The sequence below is a fragment of the Hippocampus zosterae genome, chromosome 1, assembly GCF_025434085.1.
Source record: "Hippocampus zosterae strain Florida chromosome 1, ASM2543408v3, whole genome shotgun sequence".
NCBI lineage: Eukaryota > Metazoa > Chordata > Actinopteri > Syngnathiformes > Syngnathidae > Hippocampus > Hippocampus zosterae.
Window position 1 is genome coordinate 28,264,563 of NC_067451.1, and position 17,162 is coordinate 28,281,724.

Genomic DNA, 17,162 nt, shown 5'->3' on the forward strand with positions numbered 1-17,162 from the left:
AGTGAAGAGGTATTGACTTAGAGGGAGTTTCCTCACGATGAAGTAGTTCCCGTTCTGCTTATTACATTGACATTGTGCCAGTATCAGCACAATAAATTAATGAACTGTCCGCCAATATGCAAATTTGAGCACTTTGCTTTTGTTCACACAGGATGTGGTGAAAATGGAATACACGTACAGGGAGATTTCATAACTTTCAACAACAATTGCGCATGAATAATGAAAGACACCAGATACGAATGACTTTATTTAGTTCTGTATAATTCAGTGATGCTTTCAATGGCTTTTTATTGTGTCGTGGGAAAAAAATGTTTTGCCTTCAAATGGCTTGGCTCTGTGTTTAAAAAAACCCCAACAACAACAACGAAACAAACAAACAAAAAAAACAAAACAAAACAATGTCCTGACAGATGATTTTCGTGTGACCAGAAAACTATCTTGAAAGATGTGGACATACAGTTAGTTTTGGCAGACAAGCAGCAACAGTTTTGTGTGCTGACAACAGATATTGTCCACCACATTTTCACTGTGATTGGATGTGGAGATCTTCAATCCTCCCCTCCACAGAGCACCAGCAGGGTTTTGCGGTAATCTCCTGAAGTGTCACCCTGAGTACACAGTATACATACATATACTTCTTTTTAATTGTAAAACTGCATTCCTGTTGTGTATTTTAAAAATTATCTTTGTCATGGTGAATGCATTCGAAACACCATGCAAGAAAAACCCCAAAACATTTTTAAAAAAACAACATTTCAGAACTGTCACAAAAAGCACAAAAACCATAAAGCCATAAATGGTCACAACAAATACTCAACATTTCTTTGATAGCATTTTGTATGGATCTCAGCAGACTTGAAAATGTTCGCCATCCCTGGTGAATAATATTTTTACTGGTTTTTGTTTTGTTTTTTTAATTAACACTTAAAAACTAATAGCTACACTAAGTCATTACGGTGTACACCGTGGATAGAAAACGTCTCGAGAGCACTGCTCAAATGGCAGGTTTTTCATCCATCCATTCATTTATTGATCCGCTTATCCTCACAAGGGTCGCGGGGTATGCTGGAGCCTATCGCAGCTGTCTTCATGCAGGAGGCGGGGGGCACCTTCAACTGGTTGCTAACCAATCGCAGGGCACACGTAGATGAACAATCATTCACGCGTACAATCAAATCTAGGGACAATTTAGAGTGTTACATTGACCTGCCACACATGTTTTTGGAATGTGGGAGGAAAACAGAGTCCTCGGAGAAAACCCATGCAAACACAAGAACATGCAAACTCCACACAGGAAGGCCGGAGCAGGAGTCGAACTCTGAACCTCTGCACTAACCAAGTTAGACTTTGACGGCTATTAGGTCAAACCACTCATTTTAATAGGCATGTGTTTGCAAGATGTCAGTGTGGCCAACATTATTGTGACATCTGAAGTGTATACGTAGCGGAATCTGGAAGTGGTTTCATAATTGGAAAATATTTTTGCAATGCCAATATGAAGCAATGTGCTTATTAATTAATGTCACAGTCATTTCATGTGGAAGCTATAATAGATAAGTTACTGAGTACTTCCTGTCTGTAGAGCCATCAGCCAATCATGCAACAGATACAGAAAGGAAGTTGAGCATACAAGGGAAATTCCTGAACAGCTGTGCAGAAGCCACAGACCCACAGTCCACCGCAAGGAACCTATAGGTTACCGCGGCTTCATCGCCTTGGCAGAAGACAACATAACAGCACAATGCGACAGAACAAATGGAAGAGAAAACCAAAAAAAGCAGGCAGGCGTGTTAGTGGACATCGACGCAGACTTACGATCATTGTCTCTACCTTGATGAATTCATGCAGGGAGGTGTCTTGCGTTTCTTTGAACTCTTTACGAATGTTGAAAAGGTCGATCTCGCTACGGGACACCATGATGCGGATCAACGCTCTGTCGTCTGTGCCGAGACCCTGCAGAAAAAGTTAGAACAGAGCAGACATCAACTTTGATTATCATCACTTATGTACATACCCCAATTCCAATGAAGTTGGGATGTTGTGTATTACGTACTGTAAATGAAAACAGAAACCAATAATTTACAAACCCCTTTCAAACCATTTTTAAATCAATACACGACAAAGACGTATATAAAATAACCACGGGGAAAAAAAAATATTTAACAATTTGGGGCGGGGGACGGGGGTAGGGGTGGGGATATTCCGTCATTTTGAATTAGTCTGTAACATGTTCCAAAAAACCTGGGACAGGGGCATATTTACTATTGCGTTCCACACTCATGAAGCATTTGGGAAGTGAGGACACTCAGTGCTGAATCTTTGCAGGTGAATTCGTTCCCATTCTTGCTTGACAACAACTTCAATTGCTCGACAATCCGAGCTCGGTTTTTGTTGTTGCATTTTGTGCTTCATAATGCACCACACATTTTCAGCAAGAGACATGTCTGGACTGCAGGCAGGCCAGTCTCGAACTTTCACTCTTTTATGCTGAAGCCACTCTGATGGCATTGTCTTGCTAAAATAAGCAGGGCCGTCCATGAAAAAGACAATGTTTGGGTGGCAGTGTATGTTCAGCATTAATGGCGCCGTCACAGATGTGCAAGTATACCCATGCCATGGGCACTAACACATCCCCATACAATCACAGACGCTGGGTTTTGAACTTTGTGCTGATAATAATCCAGATGATCCTTTTCCTGGACATGATGGCCATAACTTTCCAAAATAATTTGAAATGTGGACCTGTCAGACCACAGCCCACTTTTGCCCATTGCATCAGTCTATCTCAGATGGGCTGGATCCAGCGAAGCCGGTGGTGTTTCTGCGTGGTGTCGAAAAATGGTTTTCGCTTTGCGCAGTCGACTTTTAACTTGCATTTGGACACATAGCCGCGAATTGCGTTAACTATGCTTTTCTGAAGTGTTCGTGAGGCCAAGAGGCGATATCCTTTTCGCAATTTTGGAGATTTTCAATGCAGGGTTGCCTGAGGGATCGACGGTCACGGGCATTTTCGGCCATGTCGCTTTTTGATGATATTATGGACCCTGTTATTCTGCCCAGTGCAAGTTTAGCGCAATTATTTTTAGTTTAATTGTGCGCATGGGTGGCATTTATAAAAGGTTTTGATGCTTTTATAGACTTTGCACTTACAGAATTTGACGTAAGGGGCGTTTAAAGCAATTGTGTGATGAAAGCAGTTTACTCTTGGCTAGTGCCTCTCCTCACTCCCATTAAACTCAGGGCGATGGAAGTGCATGATGCAGATTCTCTGGGGTCCACGCACAAAGTGTGTTTATACCAGTAAACTGTAAGGTCTCCCTTATGGATGTTGTAGTTGGCCGTGCACATGACTATTGTGCATCCGGAAATGGAGACCAAAATACAATCCCGATCGATGAATGAAATACAACAACGTCCGCCACGCGTGAATGTGTCTGCATGCGCCTCGAACAAATCCGCATTAGTTTTTCAAGTGATCCCCAACCTTTCTTGCCTTTTTTTGAGTTTCCCTGCATTTTGGGAATGTGTTACAGGCATTACATTCAAAATGAGAACATCTTTGAATAAATAGCAACATGAAATTCAATGTTCAGCTCCGTATAGTAGTAATGTTAAACGTAATGTTACACATTCAATATCTTATCTTTTACATTATACATAGTGCCCGGACATCATAAGAATTACACTGAAGTAAGTTTGGGTGAGACCTCTTATTGCACTCCCTCAATGAACACTACTTCCATCTTTGGGAGTCTTTTTCCTGCACAATGAAAGACCCCATAAAGTCATGCTTTGATTGTAGTGCAAAGGAATTTGGAGTCCTGACCCTTAACCAAATGGGATGGACAGGACCACTGAATCTTCCTGGTAGGGGAAAATCTGAACCTGGGATAGTGACCCCAAACTGTATATTGACCCATTTCACTTTCTATAGTGACAATGGTCCGGTGCCCTAATATTTTTGTCCATCAAGTACAACTCAAACATTGTCCACCACACATATTTTCGCATCTTCTTTTGCTTTCGAGGGCATGAGTTGTGTTGTCATAGGCCATGCACTCCGCATACCTTCATGGCTTTGTACAAGCGGTCTGCAAAATAAGAAGGCTGGTTTTTTACACTGCGGACTGCAACGAAAAGAGAGCAAGTTGAGGTGAAATTCCAAATCGGGGGTGTCGCTGTAAAGTATTGGATGATTTGTTGCGATCCATTTCAATGTCTGATATTACCGATGGCATAGAAGGCATTTTTCACATCTCCTGACATTTCCTTCTTGATGATCTGTTCGATGTCCTTATTAGAGAAGCGGACAAACTCCTGGAAAACTGAAAAGAGTAGAAAAGGTAATGGTCACCTTTTGGCTAATTTGAACTTGTAGAGCACTGACTACATAAACATGGCAGTGGCAGTTTACCTTTCCTCAGATGAGCAAAGCTCCTGTTGCACAAAATACTCATGAACTTCATTACCCTGTCATCAGAATCAGCATTACACGCATCAGCAAGTTCCTGTTGATGAGAAGCAGAGCAACAGGTAGATATCATCGATGTCACACTTTTTTACCTTCCGACATCCGTTTCATATGAAACGTTTACCCACCTGAGCATCTGTATTCGCTCTTTCAAAATCCGCAGGGCCGTCTTCTCTCGCACCCTGAGCAAGGTGAAAAGGAATGAATTGTTTTGCAAAATTGTTTTGACAGACAAAAGACATTTGCCATGTCACCATTTCACCAGAATGTTCCTGTCATTCAAGATGGGTGACCTGTTATTCTCATTGGATGTCTGCACATTTGAAGTTTAAAAAATAGATGTAAAATTTGAGATAAGGCGCTGTCTTAACATCGTGGACTGGATGTCATAGTGCTTGAAGATAGTACCATAAACTAAACTGGATTGTGCGTCCGTTCCACATTCTCATGGCCCTAATTTGCATATTTCCGAGTTTGCGACAGTGGTTTCCTTGGGCTTTTTGACATTGTGAAATATTTTCTCAGTTTTTAAAAGGGAATAACCATTACCAGCATTGTGGGGTAGCGATAAGCATCTATCTGTTGATCTCGGTTCTGGCCTTCCTGAGCGGAGTTTGCATGGCTTCCTCTCACATTCGAAAAACATGCATTTTAGGTTGCTTCACGTCTCCAAAGTGTCCATAGGTTGTTTAAATGTGTCTTCTGACCATTCCAGGTTGTACCCTACAGTACTTCTCGGGCCAAAATTCAACTGGGACAGGGTCCAGCGCACACACGACCCAAAATGAGGACGAGTGCTATCAAAAATAGATGGCTGCAATAACCATGACCAGTTAATGAGTCTCAGTTTTCCTGCAAATTGAAATATCGTTTCCTTCACATTCTGTTGTTTCCGTACATATGTAATGCAAAGCATAACCACGAATAATAAGACAAGGGGATATGAACTCGACATTACCTGCACAAGGGAAACCAGGATACGGCAGAAGTGACCTGATGTGTCTGATTGAATTGCTGCCTCCAAAGACTGCTTGTAGTCTGTTGAAGTTAACATGATAATTTAGTGTATATAACATATGAAATGATCCTAAAACAAAGACATATGACACCATTTCTGCCACCAAGCTCACCTTCCTGATAGGCAGCATTCATGGCTTGTATTTCCTCATTGCTCCTGGTGACCAGGATCTCAATCAGCGCGTGTTCATCTGTTCCAGCGCCCTGTGGAAAAACACCAAAACACTCACAATGGACGTGTCTTGTCAGGTAGGACAGCGTTAAGGCAGACTGAATTTTACGTCAACACTCGGCCATAATTCAGGAGTGGCGTCACGTCACTAGGTCGTGCTTTGCCAGGTAACTCCATGCCCCCTAGCAATGTGGTACTATTTCCTCAATAATGGCAAATTTGGGCAGAACTGAGAAGAAGCAGAAATCAAACCGGAGTTTTGCCGCCCCCTAGTGTTTGTTCATGGTACTCTCCGTGGCCTGAAAGAGTCACGTCTGCAGTTTTCTCCAGAGCTTCTCGGATGTTCTAAACTCAGTTGAATTATAATATTTGTTTCATGAAGTTCGAACAATGCGTCCAATCATCTATATTTATCTTGGCTGCATTGCTTCCAGCACTTGCGGATGTTGATTTTTGTACGTACTGCCATGTCAATCCAGTCTGCACGGGGCTTTCTGAAATGCTGAAAAATCTGAAATTCAGAAATGCTGTCCAGTGTAACTGAAACCGTATTAGCAATGGGACTATTTAACAAATCACACATCAAATACGTCATCACGGAGCCAGAGCAAGGCCCCTGATCATGATAATGCAGTATTTTTAAACGGTACACGTGAGCTACGATAGTGATGTTTCTGCACTTGGCACGCTACAAAAGTGCGTCGCTCGTCCTCTGTATTCATATGTTCAGATTTGTATGGTCCTCCTATGTGTGGTTGAATTAATAAAAATGCTAGTTACAAAAAAAAAAGTGCGTCGCTGCCTCCCATTAAGGGAGTCAGTGATTTCCTCTTTACAAACTCAGTCCTGTCTCATATCCAGTTTTTTTCTGTTTCGTTCATGTTGGGGGTCCATTGTTCATCAAACAACTTTCAGTATGTTCTTGCATACGTTACAATGATAATTAATAGAGCAGAATTTGTCCAGGATTTAAGCAAAAACATATCAATGTAGACATTACCTCTATGGCTTTCCTCATCATTTTGGCATCAAACTCAGCTGGGGTCAACATGAGACCAATGATCAGTCTTTCCAAGTTTTTTGACAGTTCAGATTTCAGATCCTTCATCAGATCCTGCAACCAAGCAGTTCACACATTTTTTTTAAGTTTATATGATGAAACATGTCAAACAATCATCTCTTACCCTCCCCAGTAGCGATTTGAAAGTCTGTCTGATCTCTTGTCTCTGCGCATTGCTTCTGCGTGCCACGATGTCAATAATTGCATCTTCATCTGTTCCTATAGTACACGACAACTTTACAGTCATGTTAGTGATTCTATTTCAATATTTTATAAACGTTTCAACAGTAAAAACAAGGTTACAAACCAAATCCCTTCATGGCTTTTCTTAAAGCCTGCGCATCAGCACTTGGGTCAAAGTTGGTTGAGGGGACGACTGTTGGCCTCAGCTGGTAGGGAATGGTAAAAATGCACAAATAAGATTCTGGTTTACATCATGAGGTTGCGGAAGAAGCGTTCATTCTTTATCTGGCCAAAGAAGTGTTACAAAGGCAACCACACATACACATCTCACATCAAAGAGCATATTGGTATTTGGTGAGTAGATTTAACATTCTGCAACAGCTCTGGAACACTTTTTGGGAAAACGGGACCTCTTGGTTCGAGGTTGCATACCATGACACAGCCAACAATGGAATAGGGGGCCCGAAAAGCCCTTTTGTTTGTGTCAAACCAAATGTGGAATCTTTTTGACATTTGACTTTGAAGGTAAAGAAAAGCAAGAGCGCATAATTGCAATTAGCTGACTCCAAAGGCATGCACGATCGGTCACTGCAAGACTTGCGTATGACAGCCAAGGCAAACCATGCAATGACAACTGTAGTTTTCTCTCAAAGGGGCGGGGGGTGGGGGGTGCAAACCTTGACTTTGGTCATGGAACTTATTTCCCACATCTTGTAGGCTATTTGAGCTGCTTCAGGGAAGAATTCTCCAGCTAGACTGCAATGATGAGTTTGACACAACACAGCATGCTGAGCACAGCTAGAACCTCACTTGAGACTCCGATTCAAAGAAATAGAGCTCATTTATGTTGCCATGGCCCTCCTCTGAGATTGGGCTACAGGTTGCGACTGTAATTCAAAATGACAACTTACTCATCATCACCTCCACATAGATTCAACAGAGTCCTCTTGTAGTCGCCCGATGTGTCGTCCTGTTTGTAGCAAGTGTATATCAATGACGCAATCATTCAGAGAAGGGCTCGTCTGCTTTTCCAGTACCTTGATCATGTTGTAAAGTGACTTTTCATATCCGAGCCTGAAGCACTCGCGAATATCCAACATGTCGATTTCAGCGCGACAAATCATGATCCTGATCAACGTGTTGTCATCTGTACCGAGACCCTGGGAATAAAGCACAGGTTTATTGTCAGGTGACAACATCCTGGGTTTTAATTGGAATGATCAGACATTTCAACTTACTTTCATTGACTTGTAAAGGCGTTTGGCAAAGAACATGGGAACACTGCGGATGCACTGGACTGGAAGACATAGAGACAGTTGTTTACTTTCTGAATGCAATACTGTATGTGACATACAGTAGTTATAATTGAAAGTAATTACTCAGAAATGTATGATATGTAAGGTGTATTATGCCACTCTACTTGTGCACTACTTTTGACTTACTTTCACCAAAACAGTCACAGAATTCTTGAAAAGTACATTTCCAACGGAATATATAAATGCCTTGTCACAAGACGATGCCAAAACAACAGATACAAAGAAAATAAAACAGGCCTACTTTTCTTGAACATTTGATACCTTCTTCACAAACTCAAACAATAGTTATTTTGGGCTGTCACAGATCACAATTTAAAAAAACCCAAGCTCATTACATTATCAACCCTCCTCCTACTCACTTGCTGACACTGCCTTTTCGTGAAAGGGGCTATTTTTACTTTAATTTTGGGAGGGGGGGGGGGCCTTAAACAATTTTGAACACAAGACACAAAACAGCAACATTTAGCGGTAATTTACAGCTAACGTCAAACCTACAGTCAATAGGTGTTATTGCATTACTTTTGTTGCTTCTTTCTTTTACACCAGAAGTCAGATGGCACCTTACCAACAGCTAGCATCAGTCTCTCAAAGTCGCCAGACAGCTCGCTCTTGATGCTTTGCTCGATGGATTTCTCTGCAATCTTCTCGTATGCATCGAAAACTACAAAGATAAAAACGTACAAGATAGTAGGTACATTGTGAAGGTACAAAAGGTGAGGTTTGGACAAAGGCAACAAAATTAACAGTGGTGTTTTTCTTCATTGATTTGCCACTCTTCAAGTAAGCATTTCACTATCAATGAGGTATATATTCTAACAAAATACCATAAACACATGGATACTTTATTCATCTCATGGGGGAAGAGTCACAGCAGTGATCTGGAAATATATACATTAGTGTGTACAATATGGAAACAACCAAATGAATTAGATTGTTGCATGATGGTATGCGGTAAATAAATTATAATTATGCGACAGGAATATTTACAAGAGTATTAATTACAGTGTTGTACTGTATAATGAGATCATGACAAATGACCATGTATCCAAATTATACAGCGTATGAAACTGTTGCTATGGTGAATAAGCATGAATTTCGATTGTGTTTTGAATTTAGGGCTGAACAATAATGAACAGGGCAGTAAGCGGATCCATTAAGGTGGCATCTCAAAACACCTTGTAAGATAACTGGTTTTATGTGCAAATGTACAATAAGAACATAAATACATGGAGAATAATGTATTATTCAGCACATCAGTAGAGTTTGTATAATTAGACTTTATGTCTTTGTTTTTCAAGCAGGTGGTCCAGTGGTGAGCACATCGACCACCAAGTGCAGAAGTACCCATTCAATTCCAGCTCCGCCCTTACTTTGTGGAGTTTGCATGTTCTCCCCGTGCCTGCGTGGGTTTTCTCCGGGTACTCCGGTTTCCTCCCACATTCCAAAAACATGCATGGCCCGCTGACTGAACACTAGAAATTGTTCCTAGGAGTGAGTGTGAGCGCGGATGGTTGTTTGTCACTGTGTGCACTGCGATTGTCTGGCAACCGGTTCAGAGTGTCCCTCAAACCGCCTAATGCCGAAGACAGCACCCCCTGCGACCCTTGTGAGGATAAGCGGATCGGAAAATGGATGTATGGACAATAATGAATAATAATCTCACTGCATTTTTCCCTCAATATTGTGCTGACAACGCACATGCAATCATATTTTCAAGGTCTACCTCCCATATATTATTATTTTTTTTGACAATAACTAGCAATAAAAAAAAACTCTGAATGACAACAAACAATATCAGATATAGTATTCATGTATGTTTTGGTCATATAGGCTAGTCTTTTAGTCTTGTGCTAAAATCCACTATGAATGATCATGAAAGACCGTGTATGTATCTACTTCAACTCGAGTTCTTAACCTGTTACTCACTTTGACTTCTTTTAAGCGTTCTCGATGACAACTTCACAAAATCCTACCAAACGAATGTGGCGTGAACATCAGTAAATAGGTAAAAAAATCTGATTACAATAAAAACAACAACAAATCTGTGGTTGTATTACCGGTACTTTATTTTCTCATGTTGTTTGATGAAATTGTTTCATCAAACAATGTTGTGTAAACACCACTTATATTGACACTATATAAATAAATGTATTAATGAAATATCCATTAATCTATTCTCTGTTCCACTTCTTTTCAATTTTGTCACACCCTAGGGGGGTCACGCGAGAAATGTGGAAATGCCACTCGTGCATGTTCATTCCCCTTGGCGTGCACTCACCCATGCGGAGATGGGTCACACTGCGGTTTCCCAGGATCATGATGAATTTGGCCTCGTCTGTCCCCCACTGCTGTTCGCCAGCAGCGTAAAGGTCCTTTGGTTGAGACAAGTGGGACAACCGCAAGCGGGATTACAATGACACTTCACTACAGTAAAGTCATAAATAGAGGTACCGGTACATGTTTGCAAGCTGTAAAGGTCAAGTGTAAAAGAATTTCCCTTATCAACAGGATTGAAAGCGCATGATTTTTCTTGCATTATGAATACTGTTCCACTGTCGGGGCAGTTGATTCAAATAGTAGTAGAATAGAAGTAGTTCAGATTCTCACTTGTGCATCTTGATCCACCAGATCTGCATTCACAACTCCCGATTCATCTCTGGTCCCCTGAAACCAGGACAACAAGGTGATCAGGAAGCCACAAAGTCACGCTCCTGATCATCAGGTGGTTTATATATATGATAGAGTTAAACAGCTCGCTGCTGTTGACCACCGCAAGCTCTCAAATAACCCACCTGAAGTAAAACAACCAGCATCTTCTTAAAGTGACCTGAAGTGTCGCCAATCACATCTTCCTCCATGTTCCTACCATAAGCTAAAAAAGCAGGCAGACATCAGGTTAAAGATTAAAAAAGAAAAAAGATCACATATTTCTTTATAATGGACAAAAAACGTCTCACCATCCTTGTATGCTTCTACCATGTCATGTATTTGTTTGTTGTTCCTTGACGCCAGAATTTCAATCAAGCTCTGCTCGTTTGTTCCAGCTCCCTAATGACAGGTTCAATAAATTGAAAAGATACGGCAAATAAAACTCACCTTCCCTGACATAAAAGTTGGCTCAGTGTCTTACTTTGAGTGCATCTTTTATTTCTTTGGCATCATGGTAGGGTGGTGTTCTCATCAGACTCACAATGAGACGCTCAAATTTACCCGTCAGCTCATATTTCAGATTCTCAATAAGATCCTGCAAAACAACTCTTCTCACTTAAAGACATGATATTCGGAAAAACACAAGCAGTACTCACAACATGTTTGGGAGATGATATCCCGCTTTAAAATGAAAATTCAAGATGAACTTAAAATATGGCAGAATCTTTACAGGTAAATTGACCTGTGAACTTCCGAATGCACCCAACTGTTCCGTGTTTTTGGACTTTGTGTACAACATGCTGTTCTTTAACAAGGACCTGAATGGCAACATTCATAACCAGTGTCTGTTTTGGTCTACAAAAACAAAGATAGCATGATTTTCTTAATGCTTCTAATTTTAATGATGATAACATGATGTTGACAAGCACTTTTATGTCGCGAGGTGTGGAAGTTTTCATTTAGACAAGACTGGATGAAAATGCGCACTGACAATCATTCAACGGTAAACTACAACAAGCGTATCTTATACTGTTTCTATGATGTTGTTAGGCAATCGACTTGTAATTTCAATGTAAGCTTCACATAACTCCTGGCACAAATGGGTTGCCAGCTAGCATCAGGCTAAAGTGAGTTTTGTTGTGCTAACATCTATTTATTAACTTATGTGTTAACTGTTAGGATTTTTGGATGGGCCGCAAGTGTAATACTGACAAATGTTTGAGTGACTCTCTGAAACATGGAGGGAAATAACACCAGTCGCTGTTCTCTGAAAAAAAAAAAAAAAAAAAGACAGATATACAGTATTATAACGTTCAGAAAGAAAGATCAGAAAATATTGGATGGGAGCATGTCACGTGGTTATGTTTGAACATGGTAGTGTTTAAACAAAGTCGCGTGTTGAACTTTAAAAACACGACGATATGCATTTGTTAAAAGACGAACACTTTTTTTAAAATTAAAAAGTATTGAAACTAGACTGAAAACTGTGCACCTTGCCTCCCGCCCAATGACAGCTGTAATATTGAGAATGAGCGGTGTGGAGAATGAATGGATGAATAGACTAAAGCCCTTTTCGGGTTTTCGCCGACTAAAGATGGAGTTTTCGTCCAAAGGCCTAAAAAGACTAAAACTAAAATGACTGTCAAGGACAACACTTTGTCTTAGGCTCATCATGTTGAAATAAATGTGAGCATCATTATGAAAAAACAAACAAACATTTTTTTGTTAGACAACAACAACTTGTGGAAAAAAAGTAGAGAAACATGCATCGGTTGGATTTTTTTTTTTTAATCGGAAGTTCAATTTAAGTGACCTGTAAAGGTTATTGTGTATTTTAAATTCATCTGGGAATTTAACACTAAGCACGGAATGTATCACGTTTTGTGAGTTGAGCATAGATGATGGGATGTACCTTTCCAAAGTTACATTTGTACGCTGCAATGATTTCCTGTCTCTGAGCGTTGCTGCGGGAGGTGATCAGATCCAAGATGGCTTCTTTGTCACTGCCTGGGAAGCATGTCATGCACATGGGAATCAGAGACTGTGAAGAGTGCTGAATAATATCATGCATGCACTTTTCAAACACTCACCCATGCCTTTCATTGCACTGTGGAGCGCCTCGGCATCGGCGCCGGGATTACAATTGGAAGCATCTGTTATCGTGCCTCTGAACACCTGAAAACAAATGGGCACTTCATTTCAAGCACAACACAGAACTGTTCTCATTACATTACACGATCATGTTGCCCATTTAATAATTTATCTGTCGATACTGGAATAAAAAGACAGGTACATGATTCATAAATATTTAAAGGCAATCGGTTAAAAAAATTCTAAAGCTTGCTGAAAGAACATTTAAATTACATGAAAAATGCTGTACTATTACTCTTAATGTAATGCAACCTAATGATGATTCATTAACTTGGATGTTTTCTATGCACACTGAGTGTTTTATTGACAAAATGCTAAACACCTTCTCTATGCGAGTACTAACAATTACACTCATTCATACTTTGGGAAGTCTGACAATGAAATGCCAAATGAGTTGCAGTCAGCTGTTTTTCACCAGATTCAAATTGATGTACTCGCAAGATACGCACTCTTTCTGTCACGTGAGGAGTGGAATTTGGAGCCAGAGGCAGATATGACACAGAAGTAGAGGTCAGTGTCAGTGAGTAATCCGAGTTTCTATACTGTGAGACATCAAACCTATATGACAGAATAAAGAACCAAAGCATACTGTGTATTTGCAATCTTCAGGAATAATATGTTACTGTACATGATCTGAAGCATTTTGCTATGAAAGCAGGTGACCACTTGCAGCTGTTTTAACGCCCGTTCACAGAAAGAATTTGAATGTGTTTGTGTTTGTGTGTGTGTGTGTGTGTGTGTGTGTGTGTGTGTGTGTGTGTGTGTGTGTGTGTGTGTGTGTGTGTGTGTGTGTGTGTGTGTGTGTGTGTGTGTGTGTGTGTGTGCGCGCACGCGGGCACGTGTATCTGTGGGTCTATGTGTGTGGCTGGTGCAAGGACGAAGGGGTGGGACAGTGGGTGTCAGCAAGGAATCAGATTACACACAAAGCAGCCTTCTCTGTGTGGGTCTTTTTTAAATGTAGTGAATAATGTTCAGCGTTCATCAACAAGTCCACATTTAGAACAATGAAAGTTGTCCCTCATATCTATGATTTTGACCCACTGAAATTATGAAGACACATTCAAAGTCATTGTGGGCTGCAGGAAAACAGAGTGTTCAATGCAGCAGCTGCTGCACAGATCAGTGCTGTTTTAGGGCAGTCAGCCAAAAGGCGCTTTCCACTGCACATTGACAACCAACCACAATCCCACTCCTCCTCCCAGAGCTGGAAAGCTTCACTATCATAGCAACTGAGCCACCAAACAGGGCCCCAGGGCAGCAAACTTTTAACAAAATCCTCACAGTGGACCTTACATGAAAGAAGGTGGATAAGATTTTTTGTTGAACGCACACTCACTTTATTCATGTACTCTCTGATGAGCTATATGTAAATGCTCCATTGTGATTGCCTCAGACACAGTAGGTATTTGTCAATGTTCAACCACCCCCCTGAGAGCTGTTTCTAATGAGATGGTTATGTACACGAGAGGAACTACACACTGGATATTGGTTAGAATAAGTACATCTGATCACATTCATTCATCTTCCGAGCCGCTTGATCCTCACTAGGGTCGCGGGGGTGCTGGAGCCTATCCCAGCTGTCTTCGGGCAGTAGGCGGGGGACATCGGTTGCCAGCCAATCGCAGCATTTGATCACAATGTTTTGTTCAAATTCTCGCAAACAAACTACATTATGAAAAGGGCTCTCAGGTGTGAAGGCTGCTGCCTTAATGGTGGCATGTGGTAGGAAAAACAAATCCCACCTTCATTCATATGACACAATTAGCCAGCTCTGTGATCCAGTCCACAATGCAATGACTCAATGTGAGACGAAGGTCCACTTACCATCTCTGAATTTGGTCGTCTGTGTCTGCACAGTGCAGGGGTCAATAGTTTGGAGCCTTCAAAGAAAACGAGATGACAGCAATGTAGTTATAATGTCCCTGCCACTTTACTGCTCCTGTAACATGTAAAGAAAGTCATCATGTGCACTGGGACAACCCCTCCTCTTTTGGCCCAAATCTAATGCAGCACATAAAACCAAGTATTTTTAATTCAATAATAATCTCTCTTACAGCTGATTTACAACACACACTTGAAGACAGGATCCTTCAACACGTAAAAATGAATGTGTCATTTTCATCTCCAAATACTGGTGGATTGTAATCAATAAGTACGGATAAAATCAACTGTGGGTGAGGCCGAATGGACAGAGATCCTATTAGTTTTCATTGCAGGGCTGTTTGTATAAGACGAGAGTATCTTTCCAAAAATAGCGACAGAATGCAGTCTAAGGGTCTGGGCCTCTGCTGTATATACAGAGCCACGCCCTTCCATGTACCCTAAAGATTGCTCCAATCAAGTAGTTCTAAAACTTCCACACGACAGATAAGTTGTTTCGAATCTTTTTTAATTTTAATTTTTAACAAGAATGTATCCTGCAGGGTTGGCACAAAGAGAGAATGAGCAGACACCACGTCAGATATATTCACTCGGGAAAAGTAGATAAAGCAAGAGACATTACCTGTTCAAATGAACGGAGTTTTTGGACGAAAATAGTGCAGACTGGCTCTTTCTTTACGGACCGTTACGTGTCCTCTCTCCGGTGTGACGTAGGGACTGAGGCGCTCGCAGGCACTGTCGACTCTGTACGTGCGCGCGGCCGATGGGAAGCCACGAAGTATAATCTGACGACCGCGCGCATATTACACACAATTTTATCCTTAATTTTACGTATTTTTTACGCAGAGTTACTGCGCAAATGACCACGCAACGACCGTTTAGCGAGTTGATTGTATCAAGGTTTCTCGGTAGAGGACGATAAAGCGTTTGGACGCATTCAGAGAGATCTAAAATATACTTGTACTTCAAAACACAAAGTTCGAATTTCAGTTAGAAGTTGACATTTGAGTCAAGTGTGGTTTAATATGCCCGAGTACAATAGACGCGACTTCTGCACATTGGTGTGGAATTTGCATGTTCCTTTGGCAGACACCAGTTCACCTTACAGCTCTCAAGTGTCTTTCTTTTTTTCTTGCCAATATTTTTATTTCTTACATTGCTATACATTGCCACTAGGTGACAGTATTGATGTTTTTTAACCTTTATTGAACAAGTCAGAATACAATTCTCAGCAAACAGAAAACAAAAACGAACGTGCTACCAATAAATACATATTACAAACGTTTAAACAAAAAAGAAGAAAAAAAGAATGAAGCCAGGGGATTTTTAGACAAAAATTCCAAATAAGGAGCATACAGCCAGAGTCTTAACAGCTTTTTTTGTTTTTGGAATCCATAATAGAGCTCAGGTACTGCTTTGTTTCTGCTTCAAAAATTAAGAAAAGAGGTTTTGAGTTATTCCATCTGCATTTGTGGATATGGAACTTAGCAAGAATGATTATTAAATTTATAATGAAGGTTTAATGTTTTTTTCATTGTCTTTGTAGAACCCAAATATTACATTTTCCCAGTATAGCATAAAGTCAGAGTCAATATGTTCAATGATAAATCTGGATACAACTTTCCAAAATGTGTTGGTATACTGGCATTGCCAGAACAAGTGAACCATCATTTTTCTCAAGTTTGCTTTCAACACAGCAGTCTGTTTCTGTATGTTTGTTGAAGAATAACGAGACACCGGACACCAGTGTTCATTATGTGCCGCTGTATTCGAAACTGCCGGCCGTACAAACAAGCACACGCACTTCCCCCGTGCTGCAGGGGCAAACCATTCTGGAAGGCTGGTTCACTCCCCCTAACACAGTCAGGCTATGTTGATTGTGTTGGTCCTTCTCTCTACGGTTTTGTGTAGACCTCATTTCGAATGACTACACTTGGTTCGATGACAACACTGGAGACGTTTTACTTTCGCTAGGTCGCTACCACCGTAGCGCCCTGTCGCTGTCAGACAAACACCGAGAAGCTCCACCCGCTCTATTTATATGGACACAGACCACTGTAACCTTCCACACAAAATGGTTCCAAACAAGTAACAATCGCGTCAGTGGCATACATCGTACGTATACCTGTATGATACAGAGAGAGAGAGAGAAGAACAGATAACTTTGGTCTTGTCAGTGGAGCAATATGGCAACTATTTAAAAGTAAACTTTCCATTAATAAACTCTAAGTATCCCTTTTCGGTGTCTCGCGCTGCCGTGGC

The 17,162-nt window shown here is 40.9% G+C and overlaps 1 protein-coding gene across 2 annotated transcripts; it reads right to left on the reverse strand.

Moving 5' to 3' along the window:
- Positions 1–229: 229 nt before the first annotated feature.
- anxa6 (annexin A6) lies at positions 230–15,686 on the reverse strand. Of its 2 annotated transcripts, none has more exons than XM_052074389.1 (25): positions 15,523–15,686; positions 14,844–14,899; positions 12,959–13,043; positions 12,781–12,875; positions 11,350–11,463; positions 11,177–11,267; positions 11,012–11,091; positions 10,827–10,883; positions 10,498–10,591; positions 8,785–8,880; positions 8,142–8,200; positions 7,941–8,063; positions 7,815–7,873; positions 7,581–7,659; positions 7,028–7,109; positions 6,845–6,939; positions 6,661–6,774; positions 5,602–5,692; positions 5,430–5,509; positions 4,600–4,653; positions 4,415–4,508; positions 4,230–4,325; positions 4,069–4,127; positions 1,831–1,953; positions 230–608 (listed from the first exon to the last, which is right to left on the reverse strand). In XM_052074389.1, exons 2-25 carry the CDS (start codon positions 14,844–14,846, stop codon positions 549–551), a joined length of 1,983 nt encoding a protein of 660 aa, XP_051930349.1. In that variant the 5' UTR covers positions 14,847–14,899; positions 15,523–15,686; the 3' UTR covers positions 230–548. The 2 variants fall into 2 exon arrangements, with proteins under 2 accessions (XP_051930349.1, XP_051930341.1); XM_052074381.1 differs by having other exon boundaries at positions 1,816–1,953.
- Between the last annotated feature and the right edge of the window lie 1,476 nt (positions 15,687–17,162).